A 23,258-nucleotide genomic window follows, 5' to 3' on the forward strand; every position below is an offset into this window, starting at 1 on the left:
GGGAGTGACATTTCAGGTCTCTCAGGATTGCAGGAGGCTGTTATGATAAAAAATATTATTTTCTAGCATCCTCAGGAAGCTGAGTGGTAGTGGCCACTTCATTTCTGGCACGTGCCTGTCATTCTGGCCTGCGCAATGCATCCTCTGGTGGTGCATGCCTGTTCTCCGCTGGTGCGGGTTAATGTGGCTATGGTGCCGAGTGTCCTATATGATCTCTTTTGAGTCTTAGTATATGTTCTGATGTTGCAGTCTCTGAGCACCGGTCTCTTTGAACCTGTCAGACACTGGCTTGAGGTTCTCCCTCAGTGACCGTCCTCTCAAGAGCCGGATTCTTATCGCTATAGGTCAGGATGCTCTTCTCAAGTATGGTGCTCACCGCCCTACGTTGCTCCCTGTAATCCAGTTTTGCTGGGTGTCTGGAGGGGATTGTACTTCTCTTCGTTTCTCCCGCAGGTGTAGTCAGGGATATTCAGATTTTTCCTCCTAAAGACATTCACAGGGCTATGCATCCATTACCAACGTTCCTATTCCAGGCATTCCAAGGTTCCTGTGCAGTGGCTATGCCACACACACACACACAAAAGCACCAATGTCACCTGGAGTGGATGTGATTTCCACACAGGGGGGGCACTCGTTGACTTTCTTCTACTGTTTTGTCAGAGTGGATTCGACTTTCATCGGACACGTGTTAATCCTGCTTTTTCCTGCCTCCGGCTTGGTTTCTGGACTCTAGCAAGTCGCCGGCAACAGAGCCCAGGGTCTACAATATTCTACAGCACCTCTTAGTCTTTGGGATGCTTGAACCTTTTCTAGTACCACGAATGAGGGCTTAGGTGGATGCTCCTTATATTTCCTCATGCCATAAGGGCTCTGTAATTTAGAGACATATTCTGGTTCTAGGGTCGGTCACCCATTTCTTATTAATTCCTCTTTTCTGAGAGGTCAATAGAGTACACTGTGTGAGCTGCTGTCTTCAGAGGAGTTTCTAGTGTCCTTGGATCTCCTAAATTTCAATCTCCCCAGAGCATTGCAGGTTTCTGAATTTCCATGTTCTGCATCAGCATTTCCAGTTCGCAGCTCTGCCCCTTGACCTCGCAATGGCTCCCATACTTTCATCCCTGTGATTGTAGTTGAGGCAGCTTTCTGCCAGCAGGGGTTCCATGTCCACCCTTCTTGGGACAGCAGGTGCTCCGGGCTCCGTCTTGGGTGTACAAAGACGTGGTAGGGACAGTAGTGTCTCTGCTTCAGGCGTGGGCAAGTTCAGGAAGAGACACGGGGTGTCTTCCTAGTCTCTGGATTCTCTAAGGCTTCTCTTTGGTAGACAGAACCTTGGTCAGCAGATTAGAATTCTCTTGGATTATCCTGCTCTCTTGGCCTGGGTTTATCTGCAGTTTCTGGGGCTCAGGTTAGCCGCCCGGGAGGCGATCCCCTGGGCCAGAGTGACAATGTGCCCTTGACAGAGTGCCTCTTCTCTTGATGATCGCCACTGAGTTTTTCCACCTTTAGAGGCCACTCTTCTGGATGGAGCCAAATAGCAGCAATTTGAGATGGTGGCTTTAGGGTGGCTCTCAGCTAAGGTTGGCTTCTTCGGATTTCCGAATGGATAACTCTTAGCACGAATGCTGTTGGGTTGTGGGCTCATTGTGGGGCCCAATCCATTCAGGTGTTTTCCTCCATACTCTACATTCCTTCTTGGTGTCGGCTTTCCAAGTCAATCAGGAAATTAGTTTGCCTGTGTTTCATATGACAGGTTCGAAGCGCGAAGATCGGATTTTCCGCAAATTAGATGTCCGAAAGATCTTGATCCTTTATTTAGAAAAGGTAACTGAATTCTGGGCTATCCGATCACTTTTTTGTTCTCACTGCTGCGCTTCACCGTGGTAGGCTGGCATCCAACTCCTTGATTGCTTGATGGATTTGAAGGGCCATTTCTGTGACTTACATTGCCCACATCTCGCAGCCGCCGATTTTGCTTACCGCATTCTTGACATGAAGGGTGGCAGCGTTGTGGGCGGTATCCCATGTGACTCATCCTGATGAAATTTGCAGGACAGCTCTTGGTCCTCTCTTCATACTTGTACCCAGTTTTACCGAATGGATGTGGCAGTGCATTCTGCTGCAGTTTTCGGGACCTCGGTTTTATGGGCAGGCTCTTCTGTCCCTCCCTAGCTTCCGTGGCTTTGGTTCTTCATCCAACATATGGAATCCAGAAGGGAAGTTAGTCCTTGGAGGATTCCATGAGACCCACCCTTTTTGTATTAATTCAGTTGTTTGGGGTAGCCTGCTCTTTTTTGCCTTGGTTATTCTCATTGGAGGCTTGAAGATTTTCCAGCCAGTTGCCAGATCCTGTGGGGAATTTCTGTGAGCACGTTCATTGCCGAAGGCCTTTCTTGGGGCACTCGTTGCACACAGCAGGTAAGTTTTACATTGTTCATCAATGTTTTTTCTGAGTTGCTTTTGTGCCTGTTATTACTTGTTGATATTTTGCAGAGCATACTGGTTTGTGATTTACTTGTGTTGATGGGGATTCTCCCCTATATCCCCTTTGTCCTGGATTTACAGATATGTGCTTGGCTTTGAGACTGAACTGTTTCTGCCACTAGCATGCGTTCTGAAAAGATGTGAATTCTGCAACACCCAGACTGCGGGTTGGGATTGAACTCCTAGCGTATGGAATCCTCCAGGGACTAACAGAAGATTATCGAAAGTATAAGCCTAATCTTCCATTACATTCTTAGAGACGATGTTGCCTCCTTGTACATGTCAGTTCCATAGGAAGAAGCACTTAGGATATTACAGTGCAGCTTAGATCAGTGCCGTAGGCTGCATGTGGTGCCTGCTGAATTTTTGGTGAACCTAGCAAAGATTGCCATGACTAGGAATTACTTTCTGTTTGAAAGTAACTTCTATCAACAGTGTTCAGGGGTAGTGATAGGGATATTCTTTGCCCCCAAGGTAGGCAACCTGATCATGGAATTCTTTGAGGAATAATGGATTTATAAGTACATAGATTTTCAACAGATGATCTTCTGGGTCAGGTTTATTGATGACATTTTTGGTTTATGGAAAGGTTTTGAGGACGATCTTAAGGGCTTTGAGTCCTATGTAATTTAGTGTTGTTCAAATATTTGATTTGAGTTACATTATGATGCCAACAGAATAACTTTTTTGGATGTCCTGGTGAGTAGACTGAGAACCATATTTGAGACTTCTGTATATTCTAAGACAGGGGTAGGGAACTCCGGTCCTCGAGAGCTGTATTCCAGTCGGGTTTTCAGGATTTCCCCAATGAATATGCATTGAAAGCAGTGCATGCAAATAGATCTCATGCATATTCATTGGGGAAATCCTGAAAACCCAACTGGAATACGGCTTCAACACACACTTTGACCATCCTATTGTCATTACACAACTCTCCGAAATTGGCATCCAAGGTGTTGCACTATGCTGGTTCACTTCCTTCCTGACTAATAGATCTCAAAGCTTACTACTTGACTCTACCCTATAGCCCATAAACACCAAATCCGGATTCATTCCTGTGCAGACTATATCCAACTATATTTTCCACTGGGTGATCACTGTAATTTCCAGATCACAAAACTCCTTAACTGCCTCTTGGAAATCAAAAACTGGATGTCCAGTAAGAAATTGCAACTAAACACCTCTAAAACAGAACTCCTTTGAATCAGCAAAGAACACTGTACCTACACCCAGCCCTCTCTTCTCTGGGAATCTATACTATAACTGCAAAGGACCAAGTGTGCAGCCTAGGGATACTTCTTAACTCTAACTTATCTCTTTCCAACCACATCTCTCATGTGGTCTCATCTAAATTCTACTATCTTTGGCAACTCTGGGGAATAAGAAACTACTTCTCCAAACCTGACTTTACCCAACTTCTCTATGCTTTCGTCCTCTCTCGCATGGACTACTGCAGCACACTATTCAACAGACCGACAGCAAAAAGGCTACATACAACATCTCCAACATATACAAAATACAGCAATTAGACTGCTCAAGAACCTTAACGCCCATGACCCTATCCCCAATACCTATCATCAGTCCACTGGCTACCTTTTTTTTAAATTCAATTTTTTTCTATACCGTTCTCCCAGGAGAGCTCAGAACGGTTTACATGGGATTATTCAGGTACTCAAGCATTTTTCCCTGTCTGTCCTGATGGGCTCACAATCTATCTAATGTACCTGGAGCCGTGAGAGGATTAAGTGACTTGCCCAGGGTCACAAGGAGCAGCATGGGTTTGAACCCACAACCCCAGGGTGCTGAGGCTGTAACTTTAACCACTGCGCCACACTCTCCCCTCATGCTGTATCTTTAAGGGTTTGGTACTAGCGTACATGTCCTTGCACAATATGGCACCCAGCTACATTTCAGCTAAGCTTCCCCCATATGTCCAGAGCAAGTCGCTCCGCTCCCAGGAGGAAACATGGCTGCAAATACTCCCTGGTCATTCTCTCCAATTCCAGAGCTCCAGATGCCTGTCCTATTCCCATTTCTTGCCAAGCTACTGGAATCAACTGCCTCTACACCTCAGATCCCTTGAATGACTTCTGAACTTCAGGAAAGCAGTAAAATCCTACCTCTTCACCTAATTCCCTTGCCTATTATCTGTACGGTAAAATGTCTTGCACTCCCAGCTCCTTCTGCTCCTCAGCATCATTAATTAGACTGCAGGACATCAAAACCCCCACTTTACCTCCTCCAGTTGGAATGACCCCCCCCCCTGGTCTACCCCTCCCAAACAAATGTATATTAAATGCATGTGGATCTAGATCACTCAATATATGTTATTTTAGTATAAACAAACCGCCTTGACTAATTTTTATATATGTTAACCCATTCTGAGCTTGTTGGAGAGGACAGGATGTAAAACAAACTAAATAAATAAAGATACATATACAGCAAAATTGAGACACTGTGGTTTTGAAATTGAGATATTTTGTGTATACGTTGAGTTCTGTTTGTTGGAAGTTCTAAGGAAATGCCCATAAATCATTATTAGCCAAGGAGACTTGAATAGCCACTGCTTATCTCTGGCTGTGAGGAGTTAATTTACTGTTTAGGATCCTGGCCTGCATTTGCCACTATTGGAGAAAGAATACTGGGATCAATGGACCTTTTGTCTGACCCATTATGGCAAATCTTATAGTTTCCGAGAGCGCTGCCAGTAGGGCAGTCATTCAGTTCACTCTTGGAGGTATGATTTCATAGGTGAAAATGGATCTCTGGGAACAACTGTGGAAATTTAAGCTGTGATTACACTATTTTATCCTTTACAAAGTAAACAGCTGCATGTGTCCTTAATTTTTTTTTTCATTGAAATTTTTACAGTGTAGTACAATCTGAAACTTCATTGTCTGATCTGAAATATATTGTTGGTTTTTAAGGTGGGAAAACAATCCCAGAAGATATGCCAGTATGCCGTATATTGCTTCGAAAAGAAATCTTACGACTGGTCATAAATTTGAGTAGCTCAGTTGGAACAAAAGGCCATGAAACTGGTCTCCTGACGTAAGTTCCTGTTCTTTAATTTATATTGACAGCCTTTGTTGCTGGAGGTGAGATTTATTTTGTGTACCTTGTTATGGAACATGTGAGGTTTTAAACTCTAGTACATTCAAGAATAAAACGTTTCTTTTAATAAAGACAAAATTTGTATACCACAAATCTATAATTCTTAGCAGTTTATAAAAAAAACACACATAAAATATATTAACATTAATACATAACCTTCCTAAAATATGAATCAATGATTTGGTTTTTGTATATTAATTATATCTAAACATTTTCACATCACTGGAAATGCCTGAGAGAATAAATATGTTTTTAAGAATTTTCTAAAGTCATTCAAAGATTCAGTCAATCTTAGGGATCCTTTTACTTTAACGCACGGAATTGCCATGCGCACTAGACCTTAATGCCAGCATTGAGCTGGCGTTAGTTCTAGAAGCGTAGCACATGGTAATTTCCTGCGTGCTCTAAAAATGCTAGCGCACCTTAGTAAAAGGAGCCCTTAAACTCATTCTATAGCTGAGGTCCCACAACCATAAAGATTGAATCTCTATATATCTCAAGTCTTATTTGCTTGAAATCTGGGACATTGAGTAACACCTAATTACCTGAACAAAAAGACCATCCTGGAACATGAATTTTTAAGGTTACAGCCAAACAAAAGAGTTGTTGTTCATGAAGGATTTTATTTATTTATGTATTTATTTATATACCACTTATAGCCTAAGTGGTTTACATTCAGGTACTCAAACATTTTCCCTGTCTGTCCCGGTGTGCTCACAATCTGGGGCAATGGGGGAATTAAATGACTTTCCCAGGGTCACAAGGAGCAGTGTGGGTTTGAACTCGCAACCTCAGGGTGCTGAGGCTGTAGTTCTAACATCTGTGTCACACAGATCTTAAATTGAATATGCCAGAAGAAACTTGTAGGTCCTTTTCTACTTAACACACTTCTTTACAGTTATCTCTACAATTAACTCACATAATCATCTTATAGCAAGATAGCAATTTTATTTTATTTTTGATTTTCAGAATTAAGGAAAAGTTTCCACAGGCATTTGATGATATATGTCTGTATTCAGAGGTTTCCTACTTGCTAGCACATTGCACATTTCGACTACCATCACGGAGGTTTATACAGGAGCTGTTCCAAGATGTACAGTTTTTATTAGTAAGTAGTTTTTTTAGCATATCAGAGTTTTTTAAAATTTGTTGTACCCTCAGAATTTTGAGGTCTGTAGAAATACAGGTATTAATTGGTAAGTAGACCTTTTAATACATAGAAAAAACTTCAATAATAGTTTGGCTTCATGCTCCATTCTAGTGGCATGGTGAGCTATTCTGTTTGAAGATTATAATTGCATAGCTCTATAATTACATCTAAAATATTTTGTGTTCACTTTTTCATTTATTGTGGAAAGATCCATTTTTTTTTTCTTTAAATATAACCATGTCATGCTGCTGGGTCATTTGATCTGTCCTGCTTATTTGAAGTTTTTCCCAAACTCTAGAATTTTATCTGCATTCACGTACAGCAGGGGTGTCAAAGTCCCTCCTCGAGGGCTGCAATCCAGTCAGGTTTTCAGGATTTCCCCAATGAATATGCATAAGATCTATTAGCATACAATGAAAGCAGTGCATGCAAATAGATCTCATGCATATTCATTGGGGAAATCCTGAAAACCCAACTGAATTGCGGCCCTTGAGGAGGGACTTTGACACCCCTGACTTACAGAGATGTAAAAGTCAAAGGGGGGGGGGGAACAAATGCTTCTCAAGGACAAGCAGATATAATATTCTTACATGTGGGTGATGTCATCCACAGAACCTGGCATGCACAGTCAAGAAATACACATTTGCTTTAAATCTTATAGGACCTCCCGTACCACGTGCATGCTGGTACCTTCCTGCCCAACGTCAGCTCACAGAACCTGCAGTTCTTTGTTTTCCACAGAGCTGAGAAGCTGGGGTTTTCAAGTTCTTTTTAACGGTCAAAATTTTCCAATTTTTGTGCCTTCCCTTCAGAATTTTCTTTAGTTTTGTCATTATTGTTGTCTTTTAGGTTCTGTTGCATTTTGTCGAGTTCAATTTTTTAAAACTTTTCGAATCTTCGGGCCCCTTTCAGCCCATTTTTGATCCGAGAGCATCAACTTATTTTTGGCTTGAGTTCTACTCAAGCTCCCTAAGCCATTGAGCCTTTTGACTTTGCTTTGGCGATTTTTCCATCAATGTCCAAGGCACCTAGTGGCTTCAAAATTATGCACTTTATGACATCAGAGAAAGGGCGGGACCGCCAGAAGAGGAAGCAGCGCAGGCGCAGGGCTCACAGAAGGACCGGGACCGCCAAGAGGAAGCAGCAGGACACCGGTAGGAGCGTCTACATGATGGGGGGGGGTCGGGAGGCTGTGGGGGTGCGAGCGGTCCTTCAGGGTGGGGGTGCGGGTGGGAGTGCGTGCGAGCGGTCCTTCGGGGTCGCGGTGCGGGTGCGTGCGAGCGGTCCTTCGGGGTGGGGGTGCGAGCGGTCCTGCGGGGGGGTGAATCGGACATCGGGGGGGGGGGGGGACTATGTAAAAAAAAATTTGTACAACGCGCTCACGCGTATAACGCGCAATGTTATGCACGGTTTGTAAAATTGTGTATAACGCGCGCAAATACAGTAGTCCTTTCTGCTCTCCTCTTCTTGGTTTTTTTTAATATTTCACGAACGCCAACTCTTTCGCCTTTATTTTTTCAGCCACTAAGTTGGAGAACCATATCGGCTTCCTTTTTTTAATGTCATTCACCAGGCTAAAGCTTGCAAGACTGCTGCCATTTTAATAAAAATCTTTTAAAAATACTTTTCTGATACTCGTATGTTGTATGAACTTCTGTTTACGGTAATTTATATAATCTTTAAGATTTTTTAACCTTTATTTTTTACTTTTTATTTCTTGAATTCAGCTATTTTTTTCCATTTATGTGTTGAAGCAGAGCATTGTGAGACCAAAGAACTGGGCATCCATTCAGTTCTCTCACCATCTGGATCATTGCAGATAGTGGAAGCCCAGCTATTCCTACACGCTGACTCATGACCCTTTGCTAGGCCAAGCCCCGCCTCCAAGGAAATAGGAAGCTGCATAGAGGAGATGGGGCGCAGCCTAGCCAAAGGCCAAGAGTCTGCGTATAGGACTAGCTGGGCTTCCACTATCTACAGCGATCCAGGATGATGAGAGAACTGAATGAGAGCTGTGTTGCCAGCTTGGGGGGCAGAAGGAAGGAGGGTCGGGGGATAGAAAGGGGTGTTGCTGGCTCTGGAGATAGAAGAGGGATGGATGCTAGTCCCAGTGATGGGGGGAAATGAGATAGAAGGGTGCTTCTGAATTGGGAGAGATGTTGTGCTGCTGACCCTGAGCACAGGAGAGGGAGGGGAACTGCTGACTCTGTGAGCAGGATGAGAGGGAGAGGTGCTGCTGGAACTAAGAGGGGAGGTGAGAGGGAAAGGTACTGTTGGAACAGGAGAGGGAAGGATGCTGCTGGCCCTGGGTGGGAGCAAGAGGAGTGCTGCTAGAACTAGAGAGAAGAGTGAGGAATGCTGCTGGACCTGGGGAGCAGAATGGGCGGTGCTGCTGGATCTGGGTGAGGAGAGCTGAGAAGAAAAGGTGCTGCTGGGCTGAAGGAGGGAAAGGGAAATGTGCTTATGGATCTAGGGGGAGAAAGAGGGAGATGTGCTGCTAGATCTGAGAGATGGAGAAAAAAGGTGCTGCTGAACTGTAGGGGAGAGGGAGACTGGATCGAGGGGCAATGGAGAAGGAAAGAAAGACTGGATCAGGGTAAGAGAAAGGGAGAACCACTGGATTGCAGTAGAGAGCAAGGAATAGAGATGGAAAGATAGCCCGGGGGGGGGGGGGGAAGAAGGGGCACAGAGAAGATTCTGGTCTTGGGGGAGCATAAAGACAATATTTACTGATCACAGAGTGAGAGATAGACTGAGGGCAGATTCTGAATATGGGGAGAAAAGGAACAAGGACACAGAGGAGATAAGCTGGACAGGACAGATAGGAACACAGAAGAAAGATGTTAAGTAGGCATGAAGAAAGAAGACATATCAAATGGTCAGGAGACCATCCAATGTCAGGAACACCCCCCCCCCCAGAAAAGCTGAAGAAAGACACTGGAATGGAAAATAAAATGCTCAAACACTAAGCTGCTGCTGCTGTTGCCAGTCCGGGAAAGTGCTGTTGCCACTGGTTGGAGGTAGAAAGGGGGAAGGAGAGCTAGAGCTGGTTGGGGGGAAAGGGAATGCTTTTGCTGGTTGGGGGTGGGATAGAGAGGTGTCACACTGGACTGGAAATGGAGGATGATGAAGGGGAGCTGCTGATGTTAGGGGTGAAAGGAAAAGGGTGAGCTAGAGCTGGTTGGGGGAAGGGGGCACTGCTTCTGCTGGTCAGGGAAGAGAGTTGCCACACTGGACTGGAAATGAAGGATGGTGATGGGGGAGCTGCTGCTGGACAGGGGCAAAGAAAGAGTGAGCTGCTGCTAGACCTGGAGGGGTTGAAGTAAACTTTTGTATACTTATGGAAAGGGTTCAGAGTTTTATGTCCTGTTCAAGTAGGTGGTAACGGAAGGAAGGGGGGGGATTTGTTCAGAGATGTTTGTGGGTTGCATAGAAAAAAAACTACACTGGCACTTGTATGGTAATCTTGGTTGTTTTGAATTTTAAAATGAAAGAAAAAAGAATTCAAGTGGAAATAAAGAAGTACAATATATAAGAAAACAGGTAAATAGGGGTGGGGCAGGGCAAGGAGCCCAGTGTACTTGTGTGCCTGGGGACCCTCGAAGAATTAATCCTGCCCCGAGTGAAGGAGCTACGTGTGATCTTGTACTGCACTTAATAGCTCATTTTTATCTACAATTTGAATGCTATGGACAATCAGTGAGATCGGTTAGTGGTGTTCTTCAATTTGCTAGTATTCCCATATTAATAATCCTAACAATGTTTTGCTTTTAGAAGAATGTGATATATTCAGTGTTATATGCACTCAGATTATATAAAGTATAAAAATTTTATATTGATTTCGGTCATATAGTATACTATCTTAATTGGTAATTTTTAGATTTTCAAATAATTGATAATGACTTTTGGAGAAGACTGTTGAAAACCATTAGTAAAGCTGAGGGAAAAATCTTTGAATCTAAATTTTTTTTAAAATGAAAAAGCGGGCTTATTTCTTAAAAATTATGTGGCTCGGATTGAGTTTATCTAAATGGAAGAAATATGTTTTACTATGATATTTTTGTTTATACCAGTGACTAATCTTTGTAGCCTATTAAAACATAACAAATTTCTAGACTGCATAGCCTTAAGTTCAGTGTTCTAGCAAATTTAATCATTAATGTTCATTGTGTCCAGATGCATGAAGAAGCAGAAGTTGTTCTAGCAACACTGGCAATGAAACCAAACATTGACACGTCAACTGAATCCTGACCTCTGTTTCAAAGGATAAAAATGCTGAAATGTCTCAGACAACTTTTGATTGACTGGACAGCAGAGAGAGAAGCACCTCCCGCCAGACTCTTCTACCAGTTACTGGTGTCTGCACAGTGAACTGTTCTTCATTTAGCTCGCTGGGGTACTGTTAATGGATCATCACAAATAGACTAATATTAATTGCCCATGTATGCCAGAGCCAAGCACTGATACCTATGTGAGATTTTTTTTTTTCAATATAATGAACATTATAAGGAAAAATATAGGACAATTTGCAGAAATGCCCTGGGATGGGCTGTGTCGTCGTTTTTTTAAGTTCTGTTCCGGATAATAGAACAATGGATTGTTTGAATTCTTTGACACCAAGAGTCAGTATTCCCTAAAATGTCCTGTTTCGGAGAAGTGGGACGTGTAGATCAAGGGCACTATAGGGTTGACATGGCTTTTCTGTTTTTCTTTAATGTTTTTAACACTAATTTGAGGGAGGGGGCTTTAACCTCAGCCTGGAACACAAGCTCAGTGACCTAGAATTTTCTGCTAAATTATTTTAATGCTTAAACAGATATCAGAGGGGTTTTCTTTACAATAGTTTATTTGCACTCTCGCCAATATTGCAGTTAAATATGGTAATATTTTATCTGAACCAGTAAAGGTTTTTCACTACAGTTTCTGATGACGATATAGCTTTGGGTTCAACCTCTGTTGAAATTTACTGTATAGTGTACATATGACTTTTGAGAGGATTCTGATTTTTTTTTTTTATATCGCTTGTAAGCGATTATTTAATATGTTTGACATTGTGGAAGAGAAAAATAGGCTATCGCCATAAAAGTTCTCACCATTTCATAAAGGAATTTTATATTCCATGGGAAATGACAATCTTACTTTCTAAAATAAAAACATGTGATTTCAGCTTTGATATAATTTTATGATCTTGATCAACTACAGGATATTAAAAATTGTAGTGAAAAGCCTTAATCACCAAATTTTGATCAGCAGTTCTTTATTTTTTATACCAGTATTCCTTGCAAAATCGTTAGCACAGATACAGCACAGTGAATGGTGTTATAACTACCTTCATGAAAAGAAAGCACCACACTATTAGTAACATTTCTGAATTAATGAGGGCAATTTTTAAAATTTTGTATGTATTGAAAGGATGTTTGAAAGACTTTACAGGGATAAAAATACAAATATATGCAAATCTGTATATAACGTAGCATGGTCACCTTAAATAGAATGCTTGTAATTTGAGAGAATAATCCTATTGTTTGATATGTATTCACATAATTTGTAAATTATCCAGCTGGTCTGTGTTAGAATACATTTTTATTCATTCACCTTGACCTTTATTGTTAATGCAAACAATACATTAGATTCTTGAACTGAAGTTGGATCAAGTCAGTCCTGAAATAGAAGAAATGTGGTTATGGTCAATGTTTGTTTTGAGATTGTAGACAGTACTGTGAATCAGACAAAGCAATTCAAAATGTTCATGGAACAAACCCCATTTGATTGTGTAGCTTGTGAACATAACATAGTGCTGTAGCCAGCAACAGTCATACTGTGTTACATAGAACCGGCAGCAGCTTGAGATAACTGCTATGAGTTAGGGAAGAAAGAGAATCATTTGTGGGGGTGAGGGTAGGAGACAGGGGTATTTCTACTTAAAAGAAAAAAATAATGGAAGTGCCCCATGTTTATGAAGTAGGGCCTGCCCTCCTATGTATGGCATGGGTAGGAAGTACTGTTGCTTATATTTTGGTGAAAACAAAACAAACAAAAAAATGACCTTCAAATAATTCCATAACTAAAGTTAAAATACTGATGATTTTGATTAGATTCTGTGTTCTCTGACAGCAAAATAATAGTTTTTTTGTACCAGTTGGGAATGTGAAGCACTGCAAGTGTGGATTGCTTAATGATTGAACTATTTTGCATGATTGTGAAGTATCTTTGAGGCACTGCACAGCATCTTCTGTCAGCTGTTGCTCCTATTAAAGCATTGCACCTAGGATGCCTATTGCTTTTTGCTACTGTGTGAATATCTCAAGGAACAAAGCAGCTGGAAACTGCTTTAACGCCTTTGTAATCAGTGCTCGGAACTCTTGTCATTTTTTCATTTTTTAATAGAACCCATAAGTACTTCTTAAAATACATAATCAAGGCATAAATATCTACCACTATTTCACTTTTTACTTTTTGGTCTGCAGGAGACAAGCTGCTTATCTGAAAAACCAAAATAGCAGACCTATTTGACCAAATGGTGATAGAGATTCCAAAGTACATCACATAGTATCTCCATTGTGTGTAACATCCCTCTTTTAGTAGTTTCAAACACTACCTCAGGATGGTATCTGAGTCATAAATATTACCATTTAAGAGCCTACAACTTTTACTCTATATTCCAGCAGCAGAGCAGCATATAGAAAAATAACCTAACAAGATTTCAAAAACTAAAGCTATGATTCCTGTCAGTATATGTTGAACTAATTTCAAATCTGAAAGGTTTGGTTTTTTTCCATATATTTTAACCTTTATTTTTATACACCTCACCTAAATGGATTAGTAGAGATAATAGCAGATATAATATACTGTACAAATAGGAGTTCAATATTTTGTGCATTAAATATAAATGAGTATGCAACACAAAAAGTATATAGAGTCATAGGTCCTGGGTAGAAAATCATGAAATTCAGATGATTTTAGAGGACTTCACAAAAACTTCCCCTTATCATTTCTGACACAAGAGCAGCCACTATACTCACTGAATTACCCTAATCCATTGTACTGAGCAGACACCAAATACTTTTCAGAATCATTTTTGCTTAAGAGGGTTTTTCAGTACGGTACTTGGGTCACAGGCAGCCAGTTTAGTTTTCAGAATATGAGCAATGAACATGCATGAGAGATTTTTATTCATGTTCATTGTAGATATCTGGAAAACCAGACTAACTGGATGTGTCCCAAAGACTGGATTGTGAACCACTCTTTTAAGGCAAATACAAGGTAAACTTGATGTCATGTTTTCCTTTTATTCTCTTTTCATTGCACCAATGAAATTAAAACAATCACAGTAGAATACCGTGTTTCCCCGAAAATAAGCCCTACCCCCAAAATAAGCCCTAGTTCCAGGATTTGCCGGCAGCTATACAACCCACCTTCCCTCCCACCCACGCAGCCAAACCCCTGCTGACCCCCCGTCCTTCTTGCCGAACGCGAGCGAGCCCTACCTTCAACCGAAGCAGCGTTGGGCCAGCAGCACTCTAAATAGGCTGCTTGGCCTTGTCCGTTGGGGATGCGGCAGAGTGAAATCCCCAACGGACAAGACCAAGCAGCCTGTTTAGAGTGCTGCCGGCCCGACGCTGCTTCGGTTGAAGGTAGGGCTCGCTCGCAGTCGGGGAGGTAAGGATGGAGGGTCAGCAGGTGTTCGGCTGCGTGGTGGGGATGGGGGGAGTGCTCAAGGGTTCTGCTGCACAAGGGATGGGAGGGAGGGAAGGATAGAAGCTGGGCAAGGGTTATGCTGCATGAGGGAGGGAAGGATAGAAGATGGGAAAACTTCTGCACAGGGGGAGGGGAGGAAAGATGCTGCACATGTGGGGGAGAGAAAGGAAAGAGGAAGAATTGGGGTGAAGGAGAGGAAGGGAGAGATGGTCATGTGCATAACCCGAAAATAAGACAGAGTTTTATATTCATTTGGGGCCCAAAAAAGGCACTAGGTCTTATTTTCGGGGAAATATGGTTTGTCTTCACATAGCTGAGTGTGCTGAAAAGCATCGCTAGATTTGAAATGTTTTAAAATCAAAAACATAAATCGTTAGCACTCAAAGTTTCTTTCCTTTGTAATTTAGATGGTCTTATGGTTAAGTAAGCTAACCCATTTTTCATAGCTAAGGTTATCCATGTAATCAAGAAGGATAGCCTATTAAGTCACATGCAAAAATCTGTGACATTCATTGGCTTTTAGCTTAGTCTTCTTGTCCTTAGGTAAATATTGATGTCTTGATGCACTAGCTCCAAAACGCCACAAAATTAAGGGCTAGCCCACTTGTCTATTTATAATTAAGACCGTCTATTTATAGTTAAAATCAATTGGTATGGCTAGTGGTTATAAAAACACAAAAATATGTTGCACTTGTTCAGTATGAGTTTTGATATATTTCCTTTCTGCGCATATTTTGTTGTTTTCAAATGTTGACAACTAGAATGTTTGTTTATTTTTTCATAGGTGGAATACAAACCTGTTTTATTCAATCTTTCAATTTGGCAATTAGTTTATTTTGTTCCCCCTATTGAAGCAATTCTTGGTTTTCTTTTTTTTTTTTTGGTCCACACTTTTACGACGTGCATTTTAATTTGGAAAGAGTAGAAATAGTGCATATTTTATTACAATGACTTGTTTTACAAAGCTCCCATTCCTGCTCTACTGCATTCATACTTTGGGGGTATTTCAAGCCCCAGAAGTTAAGGGACAGGGCTTTGGCTAAAAATAGAGTGCAACTCTCCACCACAGCAGTATGCTTCTGGTCTACTTAATATGCACTTTAATTTACACACATCTGAATTTTCATAACATAACCTAGTATATCTACAGGGGGTTCTCATGTTATACATAATTCAAATATTTTAAACAAAATAGGCAAGGAAAACAAGGCATTTTTAATAGCAATCACAAATGGGTTGTATGTGAAAAAGTTTTCTGGTGTTGAGCACCTTTAGCTTAAACAAGGGGAGAAAAAGTGGCATGTTTCCATTTGTGGCAACTTAACAAATTTGTTTTTAGTAATAGAAATAGATAAGTATATGCAAAATGTTAAAATGGCAATAGGTCTAAGACATTTTAGCATTTTTAGGGAAAAATAAGTGTGAATTTTTTAAATGGTCTATAAAACCCATCAAGAAACAAAAATATTTATTTGAACTATGGAATGATTTGTTTTTAAATTAATCTGCCCATTGTGTGCCTCAAAATAAAATGTTGCACTCATGCTAAAGAACCTCAAAATTCTTAAAAATGTTTCTCTCACAGTTTATCACAAAGGCTGTTGTGAAAAGTCAGCATTCTTTGAATTAACCAAGCTTAATGTCTCAACTTTATTAGCTGGTACTCATTTGTCTTAACATTTCTGTGATAAAACATTAAATTTATGGCAGTATAATAAGACCTGCCTAGAATCTCCTAATAATATAAGAGATTTGTACGAGTACTTTCATTACAAATAATAGTTTTCATGCATACTAGGCATTTTCTTGAGACTGTTTAGGTAATCTTAACAATAGAGGGCCAGGGTGTATACAAACTGCACATGTTGCACTCTCAAATACACCTTTTTTGGCTTGTGAAATGCAATTTATGCCAAAAATATAGATGACAGTTTTGTCACTGAACATGGTAACATAGCAAAAAGCAGGGTGTAAACCTAAGTGGTCTTAGCTGAAAGCAAAAAAGTCTTCAATTATCCCTCATGCAGCAGTGTAACAAATTTTTGCATTACAAAAGCAAATAGATTTTGACCACTTCATAGAATTTCACAAATACCCTATTTTTTTCTATTATTTTTCTTTAGTAATAAGCTGCTATGTATGGAGGTTGTTGTGTTTGGAGGTCACTGAACAGATATTGAAATCTGATTTTTATTGTATATTTGTAACATAGAAAGAATATTTATATTTTCTGTAAGAATATTTCATTGAGCTGTGTATAATTTAAACATAGGCTTGGCCCAAGGCTTTTGCCCACCCTGTATTATTTTTGTTTTGTTTTTTTGTATAGTGTGTATAGTTAATGTCTATGGGCATTACAAGCCATCTGAAGTATAATCTTATGAAAGGGATATATTGTTAATAAAATGTACTTAAACTTCCAAATATGGTATTGTGATTTCTTCCATAAAGATTTGTGACTGGAGGATATAGATGCTTAAATATCTTTTTACTAAGGTGCATTAATGATTAGCATGATATCACAAGTACCGGACACTCCTTCCTATTAAAAGGGCAATAGGACTGAGAGGTAACTGTTCTTTCCTTTTAGCATCTGACCTGTTGTAGAGTCTTACCCTCCTCACTACCTGCACCTTCTAACTTTGCTGCTGGAACACCATCTGAGTGCAGTGTGACTTTAAGTTCTGTCCATAGTGGCATCATAAGTACTGGACACTCCTTTCTCTTAAAAGCGCAACAGGATTAGACGTGCCACTTTTAGTGTGCCCCTTTCTGTGCCTCTAATCATCTTAAGTTGTGCTTTAATTGAGTCATGAATTGGTGCTACTTAGTCCTTCCTGCCTTTCTAGGCCTTATGGGGCTCATAATCGAAAGAGAAAAATGTCCAAAAACCGGCCTAAGTCGGCACTTGGACAATCATAAACTAAAAACGTCCAAGTGCCGATAATAAAAACGGGTTTAGGACGTATTTCTAAACGAGCTAGGCCTCCATAGTGCCACTGAACGACCATCGTTAAAAGGGGCGGTTCAGGAGGAGTGTCGAGGGCGGGAGTTGGGCGGGACGTGGGCCAGCTTAGACTTAGTCGTACAGCATGTATAACCGAAAGTTATACAGCCCAGGATCGACGGAATTTGGACGTTGTGACTTGGACCATTTAAAACATGGTCTAAGTCACAAAAACCCACCTAAAGTCACCAAATAAGCACTGCAAACACATAATACAGACCCCCACACACTACCCCAGTGATCTCCGATCCACCCCACTCCCATAAAAATATTAATCACGACTTGAAAATTGTGCCTCCAGAACATCATCACCTGGCAGCCTGGCATAGGAAAGCCTAGTCGTCCAGCACAGAGGCGGCTTAAGCCATCTTGGGGGTGGGTTAGGGACTCATGGAGAGGAGGGCCCATGCCCATAAGCCCCTGTAATCATTGCATTGATACTTAAACGTGCACTCCTCTATACACCCCCAAACCCTTTTTTACTGGCATATAAGTGGCTCCTGCAGCCATAAGGGCTATTAGTGTGGTAGATAAGTGGGTCTAGGGGATTCTGGAGGTGGTTTGAGGGGGCTCACCATGACCTATAAGGGAGCTGTAGTGAGAAGACATGGCACCCTTTTTGTGAAGTTCAAAGCATTGCACTGTAAGGTACCCCACTATTTAGGTGCCATGTCTGGGTGATCACTCCATCACTTTGCAGACCCCTCCCACTTCCAACAGGGCTTGTTCTAGGCGTTTTTGACTTGGACAAAAAGTTGGATGAAAATGTGGTATAAAGATGGATGATTTAGTGGCTTGGACGATCAGATCAGCAGGACGTATAGTTGTACGATTTTCAAAACATAAAAAAATTTTGGACATATTTTTCAAAACTGTGTCCTAGGCTGTTTTTTACTTTGAATGACTAGTGGCTCTGACAAAAAAGGACTTAGATGTTCCTTTCAATTATGCCCCTCCACAGATATAGGTAAAGAGGGTTCTGCACTGACAATTTTAATCCCAGTCTAGCACAGCAGTTTTTTTGTAAGTTTAAGTCTAGGGAAATTTTTCCATATCTAGGATAAATCTTTTTATATAAATATTTTTACTGCTGTAATTGTCTGTTGCTTATGTTTGACTTATTCTTGCTGTACACTGCCTTGAATGAATTCCTTCAAAAAAGTGGTAAATAAATTACCACACAGCCCTATGGAAAGGCTGCACCTCGAATACTGTGCAGTTCTGGTCACCATATCTCAAAAAAGATATAGCAGAATTAGGGATGGGATGACTTCCCTATGACGAAAGGCTCAAGCAGTTAGGGCTCTTCAGCTTGGAGAAGACATGAGAAGAGATGATAGAGGTCTATAAAATAAGTGGAGTGGAAAGGGTAGATGTGAATTGCTTGTTCACTCTTCCAAAAAATACTAGGACTAGGAGGACATGCGATGAAGCTACTAAGTAATAGATTTAAAACAAATAGGAGAAAATATTTCTTCATACAACATGTAATTCTGGAATTCGTTGCCGGAGAATGTAGTAAAATCATCTTAGCGGGGTTTAATAAAGGTTTGGTTAATTTCCTAAAAGAGAATTCTATAGGCCATTGTTGAGATGGCTTGGGGAAATCCACTGCTTATTCCTAGAATAAGCAGCATAAAATCTGTTTTACTACTTGGGATCTAGCTAGGTACTTGTGACCTGGGTTGTCCTCTATTGGAAACAGGATACTGGGTTTTGATGGACCATCGATCTGTCCCAGTATAGCAATTCTTATGTTCTTATGTTTATCTTGTGTTTCTTTTATAATTAGAGTGTAAGCTCCTTGAGCAGGGACCGTCTCTTCTGTGTTTAATGTATAGCGCTGCGTGCATCCAGTAGCGCTATAGAAAGAATAGTTGCCCAAATACCCAATTTATATGTAACATTGGGATAAATTCAGCATAATAAATGCATTAATTTATCCCTTCTGTTCCTAACTTTTTCTGTTTCCAAATCTCCTGTCTATCATAGGTGCTCAGCCAATGATGGAGTTGGTTCCTGCATAATGTTCCCATTTTTTTAAAGCAACCCTAGATCTTACTCTGTTGTCCTTGTACCCTGGTATGGTATGGTTATCTTCCTTCCACTAGATTTCAGATATGCCTATTATATCTATCTTTTCATTTAGTGCAATATATTCTAACTTTCCCATCTTGTTTCTTAGGTTTCTGGCATTTGCATACAGACATTTCAAACAATTTCATATCTACTTACAATTTGCTCAGCAGTTGGTATAGATAATTTGCAATCTTTAAAATCAGCCTGCTCTGAATGTAAGGAAATCTGGTCTCCTGCGGCCTGTATCTCACCATCAGGATGCTCTGCACCCCTGACTCATGGATCTCAAGGCACCGCCTAATACACCATACAGCCTCTCACCAAAACCTGTATGCCACCGCAAGCATTACTCGATCTACTACCAAACTTACAAATCACCCCAAACAAAATCAAACTGTACTATATTCTAAAAACCAACCTCATTCCCAGTAAAACTTATCTGTGACACCCACTGGATGAAAAACCCACCATACTTCAACAATGCACACACCTGCAAAGCAAAAGCTATTTTACCTTTGTTAGGATATGTCCATACGGAAAATGCTGTAAATTTAAGATACCCTATGTCCACTAAGTCTGTAGTTTCACGTCTGTATGTTATGACTATACTGTGAAACAGGGGTGCCTAAAAGATCGATCGCAAAGGCAACGCGAGTCAATTGTGGAGCCCATCCCGGGCTCCACAATAGACTCTCATTGCCTTTGCATTCTCTTCTCCCTGGTTCCCCGATGCCAGGCGCATACAAGCACCAGGCCCACAGCCTTCCCCCCCCCCCCCCGAAGTGATGTCAGAGAGGAAGTTCTAGCCCAGCCAATCGCTCTCTGACGTCAGAATTGACGGCCCGGGGGGGGGGGGGAGGCTGTGGGCCCAGCGCTTGTATGCACCTGGCCTTGTGTCGGGGAAGTAGGGAGAAATCGGCACCAGTGGCTTGGGGGAGGGTGGGTGAGAGAAAGACAGAAAGAGAAGGGGTAGGGAGAGAAAGAAACAGGGCAGGGAGAAAGAAAGGGGAGGGGGGAAATTTTGGGTTGGATAGTATTGCCTTATATTGAGTACCAGTATGACCAGTAGTACCAGTTTTTGGGGTGGGGTTTGGCTATCTGGTGTATTTGCCATTGTGAAAATTCAATAAAACTTGTTAAAATAAGAAAGAGGCATGTTTACAGCCCCTTGGATTTGGACAGGGCCTTTGTTGCTCCCTACCACTTCCATTCTATTCTGTAGGCTCCTAGAAATTTTTTACCCCCGAACCTTAAATTCAGCTGGTTAGTCTCACCTTTGAGTGAGGCGTGGCAGTTCTTAGTGTTGCATCTGGGTGGTAACCCACAGACTTCGACTTTGTTGCCTTTTAGAGGCAATGTGGCTTTCCTGCCGGTGCAGAATAGGGTCTTTCAATATTGGGAGGAGGCAGGGATCAGTCTTCTTCAACATCTCAACACCCCATCTGGCTTTCTGATTATTTATGCAGAATTTTCTAGGTGTGTCAACACCAGATGGGGGGGATAGTTATGCCCTTTGTCAACTTAAGCATTATTGTCTTATGTTAGATAAAACTGCCTTGAGCGTTTCTTTGGGGAATAAACTATGGCATTTCTTTGATTTGCTTTCGCTGGGGAATATGTCCATATCAGCTACCCATAAGGCTCTCTCAGATTTGGGACCTGGCAGGAATTTTTCGCACCTGCCATCGTTGGTATGGTGATTTGGGGGGTTGTGTCTATTTGGGATGTTAAGGTTAGTGTTAAGCATGTTCCCTGTGACGTCTGACACCTCCGAGAATGTGCCTTACGGTTCTTCATAGGGCATATATTACACCATCCAAGTTTCACAGAATGGGGATTGCAGTTGCCCCTGTGTCAAATGCAGCCTGGAGGAGGCTACTTTTTTCCACACCTTTTGGCTTTGCCCGGTCATGCAGTCTTTTTGGAAGCGAGTTGGGGCTTATGTGCACAAGGTGTTGAGTCAGACCCTGGCGTTGTCTCTGGAGGTGATTCTTTTGGGGTTGTTATATGCTTGTGGGATTCAGGGCTGAGGTTCTAAATTTTTGGTCTGAAAGTTATGCATCCTGGGTCAGAAAGCTATTTTGCAACATTGGGCCTCAGGATTCCCCTTCCTACTGGGGATGGAGGTTGGCTGTGCATGAATTAATGGAATGGGAGGTCCGGGATGCTAAAGGTACTTAATAACAAAATATTTTTTCGCTGTTTGGGACCCTTATCTTAACACCTTATCACTTCAAATGCGTTGTCAAACCTTGAATCAGCTCTGAATCAGTGTTTGCTGTAATGGAGGGGATCTGGGGGTGCTATGGGATGAGGCTGAGTATGGGATATGATGGTAGGGGTGAGGACTGGTGGCTAATGGGGGGGACTGGCTTCTCTTCTGGGACTGCACACACACTGTTATAGATGAATAGAACAGTTCACGTTCTATAATGTGCTGGAAGGTATGGGGGGTTTTGTGTGTGTGTGTCCTTTAATGATTTGTATCTCTGTATTGGTTGCCAATGTAACTTATTTTCTTGTGGGGGGAATTATGGTTGGAATTCTCCAGGGCTCATAAGAGTCCAAGGCCCTGGTCTGGGTGATATGGCTACTAGCTGTGTACTGGTGTAGGGGATTGTCTATAAAACTGGATGATGATTGTGTCCTTATACTGACATTGATGCTCCGCTTTTACTGGATGATGTTCTGTATGTTTCTGCTTGTTTTCTTGAATCAATAAAAAAATTGTTTGACATAAAAATAGTTAAGCTCTGGACCTCATTACCAGAGGATGCTGTAATAGTGGTTAGTGTAGCTGGGTTTGAAAAAGGTTTCATGGAGGAAAGGGTCATAATCTGCTATTGAGACAGACATAGGGAGTAGGCATCCCTCTTTCCAGAGATGTTGGAGGGGGAGGGGTGCCGGCAAGAGGGAGTGGGCATCCCTCCTGCTGGCCGACTTGGGGTGGGGTTTGGGGGTTCCCTGCCGCTGCAACTCAGTTGATCGCGGAAGGGAGATTCCCTTGCCATGATCAGCAGCAATGCAGCTTTCTAAATGGCCTCTGTGACATGGATGCTGGTTAAAGAATCAGAGTGGTTAGGCGTCTGTTAGGACAGACGCGATTCTGTATAGGATGCCCATGTGCAATTCTCAAAAGCGGCTTAGGCAGCTGATAAGATCCGGCATCCTATACAGAATCATTCCCTCAATGTATAGCCCTCGATGGAGACTGCCCCAACTTTGTTGATTGTGTTGAGAACTTTTCAGTGTCCCCCTTGTAATGGGCTTGGTGGACAATTGGTCTGATCCAGGATGGTTAATCTTATATTCTTATTTTGTTTGTGCATGTTGAAATATCCATTGTGAAACCTAAATTATAAAACTTAGACCATCAACAAATTCAAAGATTTATAAATTGCATTATGTGGTAGGAAATCACAATTAACAAGTAAAGCTAGATCAGTCAAAAAGTAGATCTATAATGTGACTGAAACATTCTTTTTCACATTAGTGTTAATCAAGAATCATTGGTTAAAAAGATATGTCTTTTAATGCCATATATGTATGCTTAATTGTATATTCTATCAAATTCATTTGGTCTGTTTTACATAAGGGTATAAAATATATCCATATAAGAAAAACAATGCTATTAAACATATTGATATGTTAAAATACATGTATATACAGTTCCAGCTAGTCTTGTGTAGGCTGGTTATTTCAATTACACTGGAGAGAAGTCATTTTGGC

At 41.4% G+C, this 23,258-nt stretch overlaps 1 protein-coding gene across 5 annotated transcripts in view; it reads left to right on the top strand.

Moving 5' to 3' along the window:
* Positions 1 to 11,242, top strand: part of RICTOR (RPTOR independent companion of MTOR complex 2) — a 607,299-nt gene extending 596,057 nt beyond the window's left edge. For all 5 annotated transcript variants that reach the window (XM_033932568.1, XM_033932543.1, XM_033932533.1 and 2 more), the window contains 3 exons: positions 5,409 to 5,532; positions 6,565 to 6,703; positions 10,922 to 11,242. In XM_033932568.1, the coding sequence (XP_033788459.1) occupies positions 5,409 to 5,532; positions 6,565 to 6,703; positions 10,922 to 10,996 (338 nt within the window). In that variant the 3' untranslated portion in view covers positions 10,997 to 11,242. The remainder of the gene's footprint in view (positions 1 to 5,408; positions 5,533 to 6,564; positions 6,704 to 10,921) is intronic.
* The last annotated feature ends 12,016 nt before the right edge of the window (positions 11,243 to 23,258 follow it).

This window comes from Geotrypetes seraphini, chromosome 1, assembly GCF_902459505.1.
Source record: "Geotrypetes seraphini chromosome 1, aGeoSer1.1, whole genome shotgun sequence".
Lineage (NCBI taxonomy): Eukaryota > Metazoa > Chordata > Amphibia > Gymnophiona > Dermophiidae > Geotrypetes > Geotrypetes seraphini.